A 21,344-nucleotide genomic window follows, 5' to 3' on the forward strand; every position below is an offset into this window, starting at 1 on the left:
TATCTCTTTTTGTTTACTCTTACGCATCAAATAGATGAAAGACAAACAAACCGAATTTGTTTTATTTTGCTACCCGGAAGTATTTAGAATGAAAAGCGATAACAAATTCAATTCGAAACATGTGGTGTATATCTATTTGATGTAGAGTAAATGTAACTTGTTTTATCATAGAATTTATCAATTTGGTGGACATCCCAATACAACGAGCGAGGTAAACACGCTATTTATCGTTATCAAGCAATATGAATTTTCTTTATCTGATTACGAATATTTTTAAAAATGTAAAACTATTAAATGCAGTAATTCTTTAAATATAGATTTTTTTAAGCTGAAATAAAATTTCATCTCTGTTCATTTGAATATTATATAGCTAATCACGATATAACTTCAATATCCATATAATATGTATTATTAGAGCATGCCTCCAGAAGTAAAATATATCAATTATTAGCCTATGGATGTTATTGAAGATTGATGCAAACATATCTTCCAAAACACTCTTTAATGAAATAACGTCAACATTCAGATGTACTATAAATAGTAACTTGCGATCTATCATAGAATTTTGCATATCACGCCAACGAAATATAACATTCAAATATGATACCACATCCATTATCTTGATTTCATGACAATGTATCGTCGACATTGTATAATTTGTGCGCTGTTCATTATTATACCGGCAGGTAAATCATTTACGTTATTAGATTTGAAAGTGAATAATTCTGAATTTTGTTCTCTAAACCGGGAAAAAAATCCCTCGTATTTTTACAGTATGAGTTTAGAATGCAGCAATGACAATAGGGAGGGGGATGAGGAAGAGTTGCTGAGGTTGAGGCAGGTCATTGAGGCGATACAACATGGAAAACCTATCATAGGGTTTATAACGGTTGTGTCTTCACTCTTAAATTCTATAAGGAATAATGGATTTACGGGAATGTCTTCCTTGATTCGGAAAGCCACTCAGTGTTATTTACCCTGGTGTACGGATATTGGAACTTTACTTACACACGATATACATGAACATGTGTACAAAAACGACGAACAGTTGTCAGGACTTGTCGAATTCTTCAATGTATCACAATACACCATTTTAGCACCATTAATCGAAAAAGAGTACATCACAACAGCGGATAACACGACGATGATCTTGAATGCAATTGATATTCACAGAGGAACAGCTTATCTGGTAAAGTTGCAGGAACTATACGAAAGTTTGTGTTCCACTCAAAACGTAACAAAATGTAGAATAGGATTAGAAAATTTAAAACTGTATATACGTGTTGTTGTATTCAAACTGTTTTTACTTGGACAAATGTACACTGTTTTCAATTCACATGTACACGACTCCAACAATTCACAGTCCCACATCACTGAAGACTTGGTGAGTGAAATGTTTAGTCTGCTGGAACAAAGTAAACATTTCTTAAAAGTTCAGATGCGGCCGTCTGTGGAAAGGGCGACAGTTTTCTCATTGTATCATAAAACTGAATACGAAGAAATCGAACTGTTTTTAAGGGAACATGATCTGAATCTTCCAAACGTCGAAAAGTACCTAATAGGTAAAAATTTCACAATTCAAGAACCTAGTCCAAGAGAAAGATGTATGCATCTGACCAAAAGGAATAGAATAATGAGAGGGACAATACGCAATGCAGGCTGCAATCAAGGAGAATTTTGTTTTGAGTCGATTGGACAAGACGACATATTTTATATCAAACTACTAAAATGGCCGATGGTGTACGTTTATGTACATGAAAATAAATATCTATATGGTACAACTAATATACCCGGAGATGAAGGAAAATTTAAAATAATTCGACTGCTGGACAATGGCAACATTAGGTTTATTATATCTGTCCTGAAATGGCCTGGATGCTTTCTATATATTAGCTTGTTTCGGTATATCAGAATAGAGAGACTTGGCAAGGAGAATCCAAGTGGTGGAAGATTTCTGTGGGAATTCAAAGAATAAATCTACAAATGTTACAGACTTGTTCAGTCTGAATGAAAGGATGGTGGTACAATGTTTAACATAGATCATCGTTTTCGTGCAATAATGTAATTGAGATTTTTTTTAGTTTGTTTCCAAGCACACACCGGTGAATGATTGTTAGTGAAACACATGTACCGAGTGTTTCAGTAAAGGGAAAAATATCCCATTTTCTGCGGTGCATTAGTTGCGTACGTCACGTTATTTGGTCCCACAGACAAAGCGACCATCTGCTGACTATTTTCTTTGCACACATCTGGAATAAGGGTTTGAGCACGAATCCATCGTCGGCAGGTTTTACAACCTTATTGGCAAATACTCGTCGCAGATTCAGCGATAACCTTAAAGCTAGTCAGCAAATCTTCGCCGACTGTTTCCAACTAAACAGCGATTAGCTGGCCACCATTGCCGAGCAAGACTAAACGCATGTAAAATATACTCTTCAGAAAATGGTCCTTTGAAGTCAAGTCGACAAGTCGCAACCCAACGGTGAACGATAAGTTCACGCTGCAAAACCACTTCATTCGCCGATTGATCGATGTAGATAAAACCGAACACCGCACAGACTAGAATGATCTGTTATTGAAATAAGATATCTTGGAGACAATAGCTACCTTTAAGAGATCGAATAAATCGCAGGAAGTCTACGAAAAGAGATACTTAGGATTGGACAGTTAGCATGATGGTATTTTTTTATTTTTTTTTTTTTAGAATTCTGACTCTCATGGACAAGATGGAATGATACGGGAATTAAAATGTTTATATAGAAGTTGATTACCTCCATCATTAATTTGAAATCTACATGTATGTCCCATAGTCCACAAAGATTACATTCAATTCCGTACATAACATTAGAAGATTTTCAGGGCAAATGTTCCTAAGTTTTGGTATTGAAGCTTCGTCTGGTGAGATTACTAATAATTGAATACCCACTGATCAAATTATCACAGGATTTATAGTTTTTGATAGAACAAGCACATTTACGAAAAGGAATAATAAAAATGTCTCTCAATGACACATTATATTCTTTACTTTGGGTAAATGACTCTTCATTTTTTCGTATAAAAAACCTGTTTATTGGACGACTGTATATAATTAGGAATCTTATAAACTCCACAGAGTGACACCTTTCTATACTGGGCGACGTGTCTAGAAGTATTACATCGTTATTTACATTCATGGTAACACATCTATTTATCGAGCGACAAGTATCATTGGGCACAGTGTATCCACCAACAGAGATACATGATTCATAGATAAATGAAAACGAACAATCATATAAATACTATAAAGAATACAAAGTTGAAAATAGGGTAAACACCTCTGAACACATCAGAGATGGGATCAGGGGCCCAGGAGGAGTAAGCATCTCTTATTGACAAGTAACACCCGCCGTGAGCCCCATATTTTATATTACTTAAACAGAGTTGTCCGTAGTCAAAATCAGTACGCAAAGAACGTCATAACAATTGGTATGAAAGACTACAAAGTTGAAAATAGGGTAAACATATACCTCTGAACACAACAGAAGTTGGCTCAGGGACTCAGGAGAAGTAAACATCTCTTATTGACAAGTAACACCCGCCGTGAGCCCCATATCTTACACCAGGTAAACAGTGATCAGTAGTCAAAATCAGCATGCAAAGATTGATTGATTCATTGTATATTGTTTAACGTCCATCTCGAGAATATTTTACTCATATGCAAAGAAAGTCATAACAATTGGTATAATATATGTCAGACAGCATTCGACTTTATGACAGATTACATTTGCAAAATGTTGACTTTGAACGAGATTGTAGAAACCCTTGTAACATAAATTTAATTGTCAGTAGCGTGCCTCAAATTAGCCATTGATGATTTGCAGGACATGCTCTTACGTATTGAATCAGTTGAGGGACATAAACAACATACACACATTATAATGGAATATCACAACAAAAATTTGAGAAGCTGACGATGGAGAAGCTGACGTCATCTCGTTTGTCATAAAGTTGAATTGTTAGTTTGCTGTTAACATCAATGTTCAATAAAATATCCAAATATGAAGCAGATATTGAAGACTTTGTGGTGGCTTTTACTTTGAGTTCACTGGGATATATCAAATCGACATATGAATGAAAGTGAATATTTTTGATAGATAAAACACCGTTGATATACTCTATCTAAATATCAGTTGAAAGGCACAGCAAAGTATTTTTCCTTCTTATTTAGAAGATTTTGGATAAATTTTGCCTCATAAGAAAATAAATACAGGTCAGCTAATGAAGGAGCAGATTTCATGCCCATGGAAATTCCAACAGACTTTTTGAAGACCTGATCACCAAAGACTACGTATATATTGTCAATGCATGCCATGTTTGAATGTTGGAAAAGTTTTGATGAAATACAAGTGACAATAAGTCAGAACGGTGTTAGTCAATGGCTACTCGAATATTGATATATTTGTGTGGTGAAGGGGTTCGTCCTCTCATTTAAGTAAAGAGCGGCCTATATTGATTTCTATTAATACTACGTCTAAGAACGAACATTCTTCGTCTTCTGTGTAACATTTGGAGTCATGTGCTCAATTGCTGTGTAAACAAATGTAACAAACTTTGATTTCATTTGAATAGTTTTACACATAGGTCATTGAACATCAAAGAATTTAAGTTTGTCAATAAACTGATCAATAGAAGCATTTTATGAATAGTTCTTGCATACGCCATCATTAAGAAAGTAAGCCACATGTTGATTGATTGATTGCATATTGTTTAACATCCCCCTCTCCATATTTTCACTCATATGGAGACATCACCAATACCGATGAAGGGCAGCAAAATTTAGTCCTACGCTGGTCGCTTGTGGCCTTTTAGTAGGGAGGGATCGTTATCGTGCCACACCTGCTGTGACACGGGGCCTTAGTTTTTGCGGTTTCATCTGAAGGACTGCCCATTAAGTCGCCTCTTACGACAAGCAAGGGGCACTGAGGATCTATTCTGACCCGGATCCCCACGCAATCCTCTAATGTTGAAGATATGCACAACAATGAACAATATCCTTTAATACAGGAATGACAAGATGAAAAACTGTGGAATACAAAATTTAATATTTGTATATAGTATACAGTTTTATGGTAATACACTTCGTTTTTGTCTTTTTATCTATAACAATTGAATCTGATATACATGTAGCATTCACTAGGAAGGGTTGATAAAGGGATGTTACTATGGCAGCAGCATAGTTACCATGAAAACCGTAATCAATACCTTTATAATGTGATATTATTACAAATAACTGCAACATCTCGTTGTTTAATAGGATCAAACGAGACAATTCGCTAAGCGAATGAAAGAAAGTTATTGTACAGTTAATTTTCAATGACCCTTGCAATCCCTTAACCTTTAAGTTGTCTTCATTAACCAAAGGATTCGTTTGCTTTTATAACAAAAAAATAACTATCACAACCGAAATCTTGATATTATCAAATACAAAAAGGATACATGAATATTCTAGTACATTTTGCTATCAGATGTTATACGAGATATAATTTTTAAATTTAGGAAAACCTTGCAATGTATTTCTTGACCTTTAGATGCTGCTTGCTGATAGTAGCAGTCTGAAATATCGTTGATATTTCATATCACTGTCCGTCGTTTCAACTCGGAATATTTCGCGTACTGTAGTATACTATTTTGGTCATATTGTGAGGAATATACATTCTACTACACAATGCACATTCATGAATCTTTTGAGTGTTGATCTACAGAGCAACTGACATAATTTGATATTTTCAATATGTATCTTTTTCTTGTTTTCTAAGGCAATACAATTTGTATGGTTTTATCAACGAACACACCAATAACATACATCAAACAATGTAGTATACAATTTTAGATATACATCATTACCCTATTGTACAATTTTAGATATACATCATTACCCTATTGTACAATTTTAGATATACATCATTACCCTATTGTACAATTTTAGATATACATCATTACCCTAGACTTCAAACTGTGGTAGTTTCAAGTTAAAAATTCCTTAAACTTGTTTGATTGTTTCTTTAAGCGTGTGAAACTCTTGTATAAACTTTCAATACAGTTACGCTAGAAGAATTTAATTCAAGATATGTGTTTCAATGAAAGTCCATTGGAATCTCCCATCCATCAAATCTCCATGGCGACCCCTTAGTATATAATTTGGAAATATATTCGACATATAGATAAATTCACCAGGCCATTTCAAAACAGACAACATGAATTTGTCATTTTCCACTTTGACAATTTTGAATATTCCTTCATCTCCCGGCCTCTTTGAGGACCCATATAGATATCCGTTTGTGTGCACATATACATACCACGACGACCATCTCAGTGGACTTATGTAGAACAAATTGTCTCTTCCAAGCGAATGGAATTCAAATTGAATCCGATCTTGATGAGGAAAACATGAAGTTCCCCATATCGTGCCATATATATTTGAAGCCATATTCATCCACACATCTGACGGTATTGTTGGTTGAATCGCAAAACGTTTACCAATCAGGTCCGCTTCAAGACTAGGAAGAACCAAATTTTGTTCCCTTAAAAACATATCAACTTCTAGAAACTCAGATTTATGGAACAGAGAGAAAAAAGTCGCTTTATCGATTGTTGGCTTCAACAGGAAGGAAAGGAAATCTCTACTGTCTTTGTAGAGTCTATTAAATTCCATCCTCATCATGTTTGCTACAGTTGCGTTTGATAAGTTTGCTGATATTGTATACATTTGTCCTAATAAAAACAATCTATATATGAGTAGACACACATATAACTTCAGGCTTTCCAGGGCAGGATTGCTAGACTTCATTTCAAAAGAATATATACAGCGCTTTATCCGATCTCGCAACACCCTCAAGTAAGGTGCCCCATCACACACCATTTTCATTAACTTAGGTACATCCTCCATGTCTCCAGTAAACAGAGATAGCACATCGGATTGAGATCTCCGAGTAGATGTTAAATCCGATACAAATTGTTCATCGTTGTAGCGAAGAAAAACGTGAACGTTTGAATCAGAAAGTCTTTGGGCGAAATTTGTCAAGATTGTCATAAGTCGCGTATCCATCGTACTTCTGATATCTTCGTCAATCAAACATTTAAGAATGAATACCACGGATATCGTATCTAGTATCACGTTTTTTGACGGTTTCCGTTCGATGGCTTCAATAGCTTCGATCGATTTACTTACGATTTTCTCATGAATGGAATCAAAGTCCGGAGATCTTACAAGACTCCTAGAATCTTCCACATGCACAAACGAACTTCCTATATTTTCCTGGTCGGAGGAGACGAGAATGCTGTCCATTCTGTATTAAAAGTACAAGAAGTAAAGAATGCCAGTAGATTCAAAGAAACCAGATTTCTCAGCGTAAACGTATGATGCAGCTACATGGACACGGTAACAAATAACTTCTCTTTTTGTCAACACAGTGTGTGCTCAGTTTGGTGGGTCTGAATGACAAAATCTCGTTGATGTGAAAAATGTTATTTATCAATGTAAATGACAGATAATATGCAATGGTAAATACAACCAATAATTTATCTACGCAATGATCGAGTTCAAATAAAATTTTATCAGTTGATGCAAAACAATATTTTGTTAACTGACTGACGGACAAAACATTGACCAGTAACTACTGTTCATATGATAATCATGTCAACTGTTTTGTAGCTCTGAGTACCTGCGGGAGAAAAACAAATGATAGTATTATTTTGTCAGAAAAAATGTTTCTACCTTGAATAGTCATAATCGTCAAAGGGAAAGCAGTACCTAGACATTTCTACCTCCATAATCATCAGCAGTCGTATAAAGGACGCCTTCAAAATTGTGATATGCCCACATAAATCAGTTTAGACAGCGATAAATAATGATTGTTGATTGGATATTGTTTAACATCCTTCCCGAGAATTTTTCACTGATATGGAGACGTTACCAATACCGGTGAAGGACTGCAAAATTTAGGCCTACATGTATGGTCGGCATTCACGGCCTTTGAGCAGGGAGAGATCTTTATCGTGCCATACCTGCTGTGACACGGGACCTCGTTTTTTACTGTCTCATCCGAAGGACCGCACCATTAACAGTGATTAAGTCGCCTCTTACGACAAGCAAGGGGGTACTGAGGACTTCACACTTCTTATTGAAAAAATTGTGAAAGTCAGTGCGAATATGGACCAGACAATGGCGCTGTTTATTATGTAATATTTAAAAGAGATGAAAATCCCTGATAAGTAACGATATTTTGTGAAAATGTAGGGATTTTAGTCATTAATTAGAAATAAAATCCTGATGTAAATACGTTTTACAACCACGATAGTACAATTTTCCATTAGAATTATAGAGAGAAAATACGTGAAATGGCGATGGTTTGAAATGTTCTAAAATGGTCTTTTGACATAATTATTTCTTTCATGTTGATAAAGAATACATAAGTTACCGCAATAAATTCTTTCTCAGTTATGATATTTATGATACATATATATACATGTGTATGAGGTAAGGTAATGAACAGTGATCAATTATAGAGGGGAGCAATTTCGGACCCCTGGATACACCAGTGTTCTTTCCTCAGCTGAGAAAATTCTCAAGTCTGTTTATGGTCTCAAATTTAAAGGAAGTTCTCAGCTGAGAATTATTTCTTATTCTGAGAACAAACATTGTCTGAGAATTTTATTGTTTTATGGTCATGAGGCCAGAAGTTGGATCAGGTCCCTAGAAAAAGTAGAAAAGTATTTATTCCCTGTTGACCAATCACACTCGCCGTGAGCCCAGTAAGATAAGTCGTATGTTAAATTTTATTCTAATACTGAACAAAGTAACTCAAAAGCAATCACAGCCAAATGTATACTTACATGTATCATCGCTGCAAGTTTTATCACTGTAGATTTTAAATTATAGGCCACTTAATCGAAAATTAACGTAAATACGTCGATTTTCAAGAAACGTTCGAGTTATTTACCTTTGGAGAACTCTCGTACATACAATGTAGTAAGGCGCAAAACAACTTGTTTACATGCGAGAGTGGAACAAATATTCACCACTGCCTAAGTGAATGTGCTCATTAAGTTTCTCATATGTAGTTTCATCACTGGAATTCGACTGATACATAAACTTTAGTAAATGATAAGCATTCAGGGAGTAATTAAATACATGGAATTCTTATTATATCACGTTATTTCGTTGTTCGTAGATATCATATCTAGGATATGTCTTACGGCGTGAATGCGTTTGAGGGCGAAGCAAAAAATATTGGCATTAGTATGTAGATCCATAACAGGGCAAAAATATCCCGAATTTAGCACCTAACGTGTGAGGACAGAGCTCAATCAAAGTATTCTAACTTTTGACATTTTAAATCCGCCTATTCATTGAACGTGGGAAACTCTTATTCAACTGATGTAAACAGTGCATTGTGACGTCATATTCAGCGTCGGTGTTTAGCAAATTTTTATTCACAAACATAGGAGACATGGTGCAATCGCGTTAATCGAGGCCAGGAGTGATTATATATAATTAAGAAAATAAGATTTACATGCTTTTACGAATTTTATGTAACATCTCAGAACGACGTTTACTTGGGTACACGAGATTCAAAATGGAGAATTACAGGTCCACGCGCAAGTATTCGAATCTACACCATTGGGACCAAAATTTTCAAGTTCCATAGGTATGGTTTAATTTTTCATTAGTTTTCTATATGTTCCTTTTAAACATGTAGATACGTGTTACCTATAAGGAGAGCTCCGCTCTCACGGCCCTTCGGGTCGTGAAAGGGCTTCGCCCTCTGTTACTTGCAAATATGACATTGTTTAAATTCATGATTCCACTTTAATAAAACATTTCTTTCGATAGTATTGTGTATTTCCTACATTTACTCTTTTAAAGAGAAGCCGCTTTATTTAAATACATTTCATCGTCTTCCTCACTCTTTCAAAGTTCCACTAAATGCACCTCCTACAAAGGAGAGCTCTCATTTCGAATCTGGCATATTGTAGCGTCTAAATAAATTTTGGTTTTATGGTATCCTAACAGTTATTTTTCTGTAGTTGTACTTTCTGTAGTTGCACCATTCTATTATTTTGGAATTTATGGCCCTGTCACACTACATCACGACCATCACGACCTCACTACGTTCTATCATTTTTTTAGATCGTGGTGAGATCGTAGTGCGAACGGCATGAATTTGTAATTTTGTCTGTCTTCACGATGTTACTGTGTCCTCACTACGCTCTTATCACGACTCCACTACGATTAAACTACGGCCTTGTTACGATTTCACCACGTTCTCACTACGTTCATCAAGTTCTTACTACGCTCCCACTACGTCCATCACGTTCTAACTACGCTCTCACCACGACTCCCACGACTGCAACACGAGTTTCCTATGCTTCTGCCACGATTATACCACGATCTTACTACGATTCTACCAGGATCTTACTACGGTTCTACAACGTTTCCGCGCCGTTGTCGCCACGCTTTGCAGCAGCTGAATCAGATCCAGATTCAGTATAAATACAGCTCAGAACCTTCTTGTCATCCATTTGTACCAATATTTCCATTGTAAAAGCATGCCACCAAAAACTGAAAGAGGTCGTGGTGGGAAAGGTAAAGGGAAAGGGAAAGGTGCTTGTTTGCATTTGCTCTCCAAAGACCTGGAGCAATATTATGTTGATCGTCTTCCATGTCCAGTAGAGCATTTTGTAAGGTTGGATATCGTGTTCTCATCAAGTTGTGCAGACAAACGCAAGTCTCAGTTACAACACCAACGGTATCTGGGCCTTTAAAAACTTAACTTGGTCATTCAACTGGAAAACGTATACTAATTGCAACATCGGTAGCAAGTTTGATGTTTGGCACTTTAATTATATAATATATATATATATATATATATATATATATATATATATATATATATATACATAATGTACAATTCTTAGAATTCTCATCACTCTAGAACATATATTGGATTTGGGATTGATTGAACGTTCACTTGGTCACTCATCCATAAAACATAGGTCAGTTACTACATCCATAACCTTACTGTACATCTGCTGGATTACCAGAACTATTCTGTTAAACCACTTCAACTTTTTAACCTGTAGAAGGAGTTAAAAGGACGTCAAACATTATTGAAATTCATCCTTATAAATCACTATTCTGACTTCATGGACCTGAATCGAAATTCTAAAACTTACGTCTATTTTGACCAACATCGCTAAATAGCATCAACGAGGTAATAGGGACAAAAATTGAAAGTTTTGTGGGTCCTTGTCACCTGCATTGATTGATGGGACCAGAATCTTAAAAAAAAGATACATTCTCTGAAAAGCTTCCTATTTTCGGGATATCTAGCAAACGTTGTGCACATTGTATGAGCAAGGAGGTCTCTACCAAAATTGTCATAACCGTTGGGCCAGTAGTTATTGCTTAGGCCGGCACTTTATAATTCATTAAGAGAAAATGTTATTTCTTGAAAGTCTTCTTAACTTCTGGACACAAATAAATTGAGTGCACTTCATGATTAGAGATAGCTCTTTCAAAATCATGCAATACTTATTGTAATGCCTGACCTTGTAATTAAATTGGATTTTGATTCATTAAAACAATTTGTTAAAACAAGTAGTTAATAAAATGTAGTCGGATGAAGATGACGCAAGATCAGACACCTGGCTCCAGGGTCATGAAACATCTTAAGCTTAAATCAAAATCTAAATATTGCGATGAAATGATTGAGAAGCCAGTGATTCCAAAAATAAAATTGTTATTCAATATTGCTACATCAAATTTCTAGTGTCTGCAAATTAAGAGGTTCAGGTCTAAAGTAATGAACATCATACAGGAAATTGAAAATTTGACTTACTAGTATATTCACCGGTCCGTGTTTGCCCAACTCTTAATTTTGTATTCTTTATAGGAGTTATGAGATTGATGACTGTTAGTTATCTTCACATTTTCATCAGCACAATTTTTTTTTTTTTAGAATTTGTTGTAACGAATTATGCAATTCATAACGGATTTCGGAATTCGTTATTTCAAATTTTGCAATCCGTTATTACGAAGTTTACAAATTCGTTATAACGAATTTTAGTATTTGAAATAACGAATTAAAATAAAAATAATGAATTCTGAAATTCGTTATTACAAAATAGAAATATATTTTTGATAGGTCCTAAATGGGCTTCCTTAATAATAGATAGTAGCTTCTACCAAAATATTGAAAGTTGGTGACGTCACCATTTGAGTGAAAAAATACTAAATGGGACGTAAAACGACATATTCACTTCTGGGCATTAAACAGCCATTATCAGCCATTGTTAGAAAATAGTTATAATTAAGACGAGTCATCATCACAATTGTGAGGTTAACAACCCTGGGTTTGGATTCTATTGCTAGGGTAAATCGAGGTCCTAACCACTAAGCCATATGCAAAATGATGATAGCAAAAATCAGTAAATAGTTTCTCAGGACAAAAATTTCAAATTTTCATGAGTCAGGCAGGCATTGTTTTTTTGTTTGTTTTTTTACGTGGCTGTAGCATGAATTATCTTTTCTTTTCATGTGTATACTGTAGCTTGTCTTACCTTTTATTTCTCATAATAAGAATATTTATCATTTTAAAATAAGAATAGCTTCATATTACTTACTATCAAATATACTATTATTCTTAAACATTTGCACACAAATGAGTATGCATTCAATAATTATTTGATAAAAAATATTCTTACAACTTTATCTAAACCCTCTGAATGTTTTACACAAAAATATATAACATAAAAATTACCACATTTGCATAATAAACAAATAGAATAACAATTTTCCCTGCAGTACCTTTTCAATGGATGCGGTGGTACCTGAGAAACTATTGGGATTTTTTTGCCTGATATTGAACAGGGATATCGATGCGTCTATTAAAGGTAATGGCACTTGGGTTATGGATTCGGTCGTAGGTCGTGGTTATAGGATTCACAAAATGAGAAAGCATTAAATATTTCTTTATACTTCCAAACATCTAGCTCACAGACTGGCTGCATAGATTTGATGAGTTAGATACCTCTACAAAAATTGTAGCTGCAGATTTGTATCTCTCTGGGAAAATATTGGGGCAGACCAGAGAGCTACAGATCCACTCCTTATAAAAGCCTTATATCATTGTAATCATTGTATTCTTGCATTGCCGTCCCAGATAATATAAAAAAATTCAAACACATTTCCCCAATATATTTGTGTCCAAGCACACCTTCAAACATTCATTAAATCCCCCTGCAACCCGAAAACTCACAGCTTCAATTGATTTCGTTTGATGACGTAGCCATGTTATGTAAGCCAGTCAAATCGAACCCCATTGCTTAATAATATCCGATCTGATCCGAAATATATATTCGGTCTTCATTTATCATAAACATTTATAATTGATATGAATAATTTATATGAAATGAAAAATGTATAACATCTCTATATGTAAAGAAGTTCTTGAGTATTAAAAAGTAATCCTGGTGTGGTGTGATAGCCTAGTCCGGGCCCCGCCCCCACCACTGATAACAATATGTATATTGTATTGTATGTTTTGTTCTTTTCTGTTTTCTATGCTTTGTATATATGTTGAGGAGAACATATCCCTAGCCATAGGACTGTTGCAATCCTTATTAAATGAATAAAGCATTAAATCAATAGCAAAGTGTTCAAAATGCAAAGCTAAACGAACTAAGATAATTCCATGCAAAATATTTCATTATCTAAGATAAATATTTCATTATCTAAGATATTTGTGGGGATATTTGTTCACATAGACATCGTTGTTTTAGAAAAGTACAAATGAAATTGAACCAGGATCGATTTGACTGGACCACGGTAGTAGCAGATAATTAATGTCAGGTGCAGGTAAAATCCACAGGTAGACTTGTGGTGTTGAACAGTGTTATGAAATGTTTAATTCCTACCATTTACAATACTTACAAGTTGCTATTTTTCTGTTACAAACAAACAAGTTGTTTATTTTTTCCCTTCAAATCATTGAATCCCTAAACAAAAACCGGCACGGCAGGTGGGCCTATGGATACAATGCAAGGGGATCAAGTAAAACTATTAGAGAAAATATTGATGCATTGTTTACAGAACATTTAAACATTCCCGTTATAAGATGGTGTATGTGATGCATGTTTATGCATTCATATATTCAGTCTCGGATCCAGAAATTTACAAAAGGGGAGTCTAGGTTGTCTTGAAATTCTTAATAAGCAACCCCCACCCCCCCCAAAAAAAACCCACTGGAAAATATAAATTTGATTGCATGCACTTTGGAATCAGAGGTGAAGTCCGGGTGGAATAAGAGGCGAAGTCCCCAGACACCAGTGGATTTCGTGAGATTTGGTACTGTAAGGTTAAGGAAACTCAGACCCCCCACCCAGTTCTCCTCCATTAATCCGCCTATATATGATTATATATATATATACTGCAAAATATTCTGAATGTTTCTTTTCACAGAAATCTGTTATTTTTATCACATGTGTCTCCAACGCAGTATGCAGTCTTTTCCGTTGGAATAACTGTACTTTGAATTTCGAAAGGATATAAAGCTTTCCTTTTATTTCCCCCGTTTTTCAGGAATTATGAAAGTCATTTTCCTGTTAAATAAGAATATTATTTGTATGTAAAATGAAAAGAGTTTTAATCAATCTATGTACATAAACTGAGTAACAATTCAATTTATTGTCAATGTATCATTAATCATGATATAGTCAATAAAATACAGAATAATCTTAGGATTTAATAGTGTATACACTCATTAGTCATCAATAGGCATCCTAGCCAAGGGCAGGTAATTCCGTATAGCACTGTCATAACTAAATATAGGATTCTAAAAATAAATATGTGTTCCGTTACTTGCACAGTAAACAAATCGGACAGGACGTAAGTAGTACTTCAATGCTTTGTAGAAAATGTATTTACAATGTGAAATATCTAGGTGTAGATTACTATGTAAGTTTAAGTCGTGAACGGAGGTAAGATGAATGTACTGACTATAGTTGTCATGTAAATACCATACACTACAGATAGCTTAAAATTCCAAGGCGTAGCCGTGTTTTATATGCGCCTTCGTTCCAAGATACACCGTAAATGATCATCATACATGGACATATCTTTCTCAAGTCTCTAAGTTTAATAATCAGTGCTCTCTTTAATACTTTTTAATGATGTCAAACACGTGTAGACAGCAGATATTTAGATTTCTGAAACACAGTAAAATTTGGACGAAATGATAAAGTAATAAAAACAACATAGAGACTTGAGCAAGTCTAGGACATACATGTATCCTGAATTTATAGGTAGAACGGAGTGGAATTAATCTTACCACTACGTCATCATTATATTGTCATTAAAGGTTAGATAATTATTTTCCAATGATATAGAGTATGTTTGTTATATTCAGTTGAATAAATTGGATTGTTTATGTAAGATAGTTTCTAACGGGCAAGTTTTCTTACAGTGCGTTGCTGATTTGAAGCTATGCCAAGATCGTTTTATTTTCTTCGTTTCGTTGTTGTTGTAGGTCATTAACGATTGAAGAATGATGACCGATAGCTCAAGTGACCAGGACGGCCGTGATTTTAGCTATCTTCCCACAATTGCCTGGGTCAATATCTTAGATCATCTAAACTTGAATGATAAATACCGTGTCTCTACCACGTGTTCAAAACTAAATGAAGCTTTCAATCATCCAACTTTATGGCGGAAAATGACGTTATTCATAATGGGAAACATGGAGAACTATGGGCTACACAGCCAAGTGATGATACCAGCCCAAAACATCAAACTGGTCAAACGTTTTGGAAAGTACTTCCAAAATTTAACTTTTGTTATTAGCGGTCATTTAAATGAAGACTTTGGTGATTGGAATGATCTCGTGGAGGAGGTTACCAAACAATGCCGGTTGGAAACGTTAACGCTTTACGTAGGAATCGTGACGTCAATGCGTCATTTCTCTGGATATAGGTCTTGTGGTCGAAATCTTATACCCCTTGTGAATTTTGTAAAGAATGCATTTCGTCTGAAAAACCTTAACATTATATCTTGGCCAATGTTTCCTCGAAACTTGCAAAACCATGACGAAAATATTTTCGAAGCAGCGATGGTAAACATTAAGCTTAAGGATCTTGAGAATCTGAGTTTGTTTTGGTCAAACACAAACAGCTGGACAGAAAGGCAACCAATTCTTCTATCACCCAACGAAACGGTAGTTCTTGTAAACCACTTCAGTAATCTCAAACACTTGGCTCTCCGTTCTCCAATGATGGATGAAAACATGCTGAATGTTTTATCCCAAAGACAGAGAAGCACATTACAACGTCTAAGAATACTTGTCAATTACATTTCTAACGACCCAGACTTCGAAATACCTGAAATTTCAGACATGGCTTGGGAGAACTTTTGCTTGAAGAATGTTGGTGTACAGGTGGAACTGACAATAATGTCTCGCGTTTCTCTCGTCGAATTGTCAAATTTATTAAAACCGGCCTGTCCAGTTTATGTGACAAAATTTATGGCTTATTCTCGTTGTGATGGGAATGTCGTACAATATCTGACGGATAAGTACAAGAAAACACTCACATGCTTCGAATCTTTTGGAGAAGACTCCTGTTTTGAAAAGGAGCTTGTTAACATGGTAGAAAAGTCACCCAACCTACTAAAACTGGTGTACCGCGGAAACATCAACTGTCAAAATGTAGAATGCTTGGCAGCGCTACGATCGAGGTCATGGGTGACCTTCGATATTTTAAGAGAGAATATCTATGTGGAAGAAAATAACATCGAAAATAGATATGATGAAAATGAAGTAATTGCAAAAGGCCCGGATGGAACTTATGTCCTTGTGGCGATGCTCAAGTTTCACCAGAAAGAACAGTCGAGGTTGTGTAAGGAGGCTAGAGAAGACGAAATGATCGACAACGTCTCGAGTCACTTGGGACGCAAATGGTTTCCAACATCCAGGAAATCTACAAAATTGGATACTCCGTTGATAGTGTAGTTAAGAAGAGAAGTGGAGCAGACTTTTGATAACAACTGAGAAATAATAGGAACAATAAATTTACTTTATACACATACAAAAGTTCAGTGTCATCTAGACATTATTCTCTTTTGAATGCGTACAACGTGCATTAAAATCAATTTTTCGCGCAATTTTTTGGACGCCTCCAAGGATTAACTCATTTATGTATATATTGTATGCATGTTCCATGTACTCTATAACTTGTAATTGTACTTTCACTACCTGTATTTTTCTAGTCAGTCTCAAAGGGGATAACACTTTACCTGACACCTATGTACATGTTTCAACAGGTATTGTTTATTCAGGTGACCCCTCTTAATGATTTGTTATACATTTTACTTAACAATTTACCTTATGTCATTCAATAAATGACATATTCGACAAAACTGCATTACAGTGTTGGGTTATTTGTCACTGCTGGAACGGGTTCTTCTCATAGGAGGCATAAATAGAATATTTCGTCCAATGCAAGAAAATGAAATGTAGTATATTTACCCATTTTAAGTTCTGTATTATCAATTATACATAGAAAAACATGTTTGATTATCAAGGTCCCGCAATAGGCAAGTGCCCTATAATGATCAGCTTCTACATACTTCGGTCCCTGTAAACGCTTTTCCGGACTTGTTTAGCTATCCCTGCTTTATACATAAACTTATATCAATGAGTTGTCAAGATTGAGTTTGGAGTTTGTTGACATATTCATGAAGGAGTTATGGACCTTGAATTTCGCTAATAATACCACATGGCGTAGCTCAATTGTCAAGCTTGTCACCATTATTCTATCTAGGTTGAATTAGCGGCTAAACCCAAACTGAATTTAAGCTCCCTCTCCCGAAAATATATTGTAAGCCTTTTGACACCCTGTCATAATGCCAATTAGCGAACAAGATATACTCTCTGGACTACATGGTTGTTTTACTTCGCCTCGCTCCTTCTTTATCAAAGACTTGAATGATAACTAGGTATATAGTTGTATGAATTTATTTGCTGGACTTCATCCAGTCAGTGACGTCATATATAAATAATGCCTTGTCGGATTAAATAATAAACTAATAACAATAATCGTTGTGGATTGTGGTGTCCATGTGGTGGAGAGCTCTAAAGCTATATATTTCGTATAATTTCTACATTTTGCATACCTAGTGAATTTCAGTGTTTTGATTCTTTGAAATGAACGATGTAATCGATACAGATTAGGATGATGAAACTGGTAAACTTTCCGCTTTATATACTTTCTAAAAATGGTCATGTGACCGAAACAACCAATAAATAATTGTCCTTTCTAGAGTATCTCCGGACTACTTAAGTACAAAACTTCAGATATAGAAAAGTACATAATGTCAAAGTGTCCTATTTCTGTACAGTGAATTATAATCAAAGTTAATATGATAGCATACAAACATAAGTCAAAATAATTCTTCATAATAAAACGGACAACCATAATCCTATGCGTAGGAATACAGAACAACAATACGTAAATCGTACATTACGTCATCACAATAAGTTCAAAGTAGTTTGATCACTATTGTTGCAATTGAACTACATCATATAAAACAAATGAAGTAGAAATGCAAATCTCAAATATCTAAACAATCGGACAATGCTACTTGTTAACTACAAGATGGTGTATCTATAGACAAAATATCACGTGATGCATTCCTTCGTAAGCAAGATGGCAGGCGGCTAACTTTCAACATGTGATGGTAGAAGTAAGTTACGTGATTTACAATCGTGATACTTGATTTCACTTTAAGTTATCGATATAATTTTCATCAATACATCTGTCTTAGCTATAGCTTTACCGAATACCTTAAATACTAAACAATGAATGCAATATAGATGATTGTTTACATACACATGTCAACAATATCGAAAGTAGCAATGAACGAGTAATACGCTAAAAATAAAATGGAACATCAACATAGCTTATATTATCCACGCTAAGCATGATAACAGGATGCTACACTACTAACCACTAATGTACATGCACATGGGATCATCATCCATGTATTATGTGCAATTATTACAAAAATTATATAAAAATCCACCCCCAAACCCTATCATGTACAAATAATTTAAACCCACGATCTTACAATATTACAATATGATGCATTGTAGATTAGCTGAACACCATGGCTTCTGTCGATTTTCTACTGTCATGAAGTTGACGTTAAGATTGTACATGTAGATAACAAACAATTTGGTTTCTCACATGCCCATAACGTCTCCTATAAATCACTGGTATTAAACTGATGATAGTAACGATCGTTACTATCATCTCAAGATGGTGGAAGGAAATTCCGGAAAGACCACATTTACTTATTATATCTATTTGTATTGTTTATTTGCGAACGATATGTAGGCAAGAAATATCATACACTAGTAACAATTACGATCAGGTGTTATTTTATCTTTTATACGGCTCATATGAACAGAAAATTCGTCGTTGAAAAAACAGCGAGGATGATAGTAACGAAAGTTTTACGTTACTATCATCATTCATTTCCGTTACTATCATCCTAGCTGTTTTTTTAACGACGAATTTTCTGTTCATATGAGCCGTATAAAAGCGTTTAAAGCATTTTTTCCAATTTAAAAGTTAACTTTAACTGGTATATTTAACCTATGTACACAAAAACATGTCACGAGCCTTGAATTGTGAGCTCTGTATGTCTCGTGTAACTCGAAAACTGACATTCAAATTTTTACTGGCCATTAGAAATACCTTAGTTAAGCATTGTAAACATTAAAAATGGAAAAATAAAATTTGAAAATGTTCAGCTCAAATCATGTCCATGCCCCATTAAAAGATAGGGTAATAAATGGTAAATGAATTTTCCTGCGTATCCAATAAGTAAATGTAATTTACGAGAACTTTGTCACTGTGTAATATACATCAGAGTAACTTTGTATAAAATGAATGTACCTTCAATACCCAAGGATTTGTCGTATTTATCTACAGCATGTAACTCTTAACCCGTTCCTCCATTGTGACACATGGTTTGGTATAGTTTCACTTTCCGTAGTATTCAAAGGGTATACTATAGTCTAAAGTTTAGAGAAATATCAGAGGGAATTGATCTTGTGTAATTTAAATAACTACAGTTTCGATAATCTTAATTTCATGACAAAAGTATAATTTCTTGAATTCATTTTGCAAAGTTGTATAAAGAGTTTGCATACATAATGAGTATGCACTAGATGGTGTTAGATAAGAAGCACCTGTTAATCAATCAAAAATCGACTGATGCTAAGGAGCGCACTGTCGCTTACACCTACCGCTTAAAATGCGCACTGTCGCCTACACCCAACGCTTAAATTGGGCACGATGAAGAATATCTTGAAGACTGGAATGCATGGCAACACTATCTATGCCAGATTTACTTATAAAAATGACGGATGTAGAAAAATTGAGCTAACGTGCGTTTAAAACATGGAAATTACATACATGCAGGATAATAAACAATTTGTGTAATCGCGACGGCGTCCTGTGTAAAGTTGTGTTATCGTGACGGCGTCCTGTATAAAGTTGTGTTATCGCGACAGCATCCTGTGTAAATTTGTTATCGCGACGGTGTCCTGTGTAAAGTTATTTTATCGCGACGGCGTCCTGTGTAAAGTTGTGTTATCGCGACGGTGTCCTGTGTAAAGTTATTTTATCGCGACGGCGTCCTGTGTAAAGTTGTGTTATCGCGACAACGTCCTGTGTAAATTTATGTTATCGCGACGGTGTCCTGTGTAAAGTTATTTTATCGCGACGGCGTCCTGTGTAAAGTTGTGTTATCGCGACGGCGTTATGTGTAAAGTTGTGTTATCGCAACGGTGTCCTGTGTTAAGTTGTGTTATCGCGACGGCGTTCTGTGTAAAGTTGTGTTATCATGATGGCTTTCTGTGTGAAGTTGGGTCATCGCGACGGCGTCTCGTGTCACAGCGCACTCTTGCACTTTCATGAATGAACCTATTGGACCCTACAGTAACATCTACAAATTCCATGATAAGTTTCAAACTTTAATGTGTCATTGTTGGTTTATGAAATACATCTAATGAAGCCAAACTTATTATATTTTTTTTGGACTGCATGAAGAGAAACTGTGTTTATACAATGTTTAATATGTTTTTGACGAAAAAAATCATGATCGATTTCGTTGTTTTCTTTTTTGTAACATGCGGAACTCCAGGATCTCGGGGAAATTGATTTCATAAAAGAAATCTCCTTGATAGTTTTATCGAAAAAAGTCACTGAACGTGAACATTTTCCAAACGCAAACGTTTGCGGTG

General features: G+C 35.1%; 2 protein-coding genes across 2 annotated transcripts; one reads left to right on the plus strand and one right to left on the minus strand.

Annotated features, from left to right (window-relative positions):
• Positions 1-5,956: 5,956 nt before the first annotated feature.
• On the minus strand, positions 5,957-7,457 carry LOC125681127 (toxin CfTX-A-like). Its single transcript, XM_048921062.2, has one exon. It carries the CDS (start codon positions 7,322-7,324, stop codon positions 6,095-6,097), a length of 1,230 nt encoding a protein of 409 aa, XP_048777019.2. The 5' UTR covers positions 7,325-7,457; the 3' UTR covers positions 5,957-6,094.
• Positions 7,458-14,743: 7,286 nt separating this feature from the next.
• LOC125681126 (F-box/LRR-repeat protein 21-like) lies at positions 14,744-17,454 on the plus strand. Its single transcript, XM_048921061.2, has 2 exons — positions 14,744-14,926; positions 15,567-17,454. The coding sequence occupies exon 2, from the start codon at positions 15,585-15,587 to the stop codon at positions 17,040-17,042; it is 1,458 nt and encodes a 485-aa protein (XP_048777018.2). The 5' UTR covers positions 14,744-14,926; positions 15,567-15,584; the 3' UTR covers positions 17,043-17,454.
• Positions 17,455-21,344: the final 3,890 nt, after the last annotated feature.

Source organism: Ostrea edulis, chromosome 2, assembly GCF_947568905.1.
Source record: "Ostrea edulis chromosome 2, xbOstEdul1.1, whole genome shotgun sequence".
Lineage (NCBI taxonomy): Eukaryota > Metazoa > Mollusca > Bivalvia > Ostreida > Ostreidae > Ostrea > Ostrea edulis.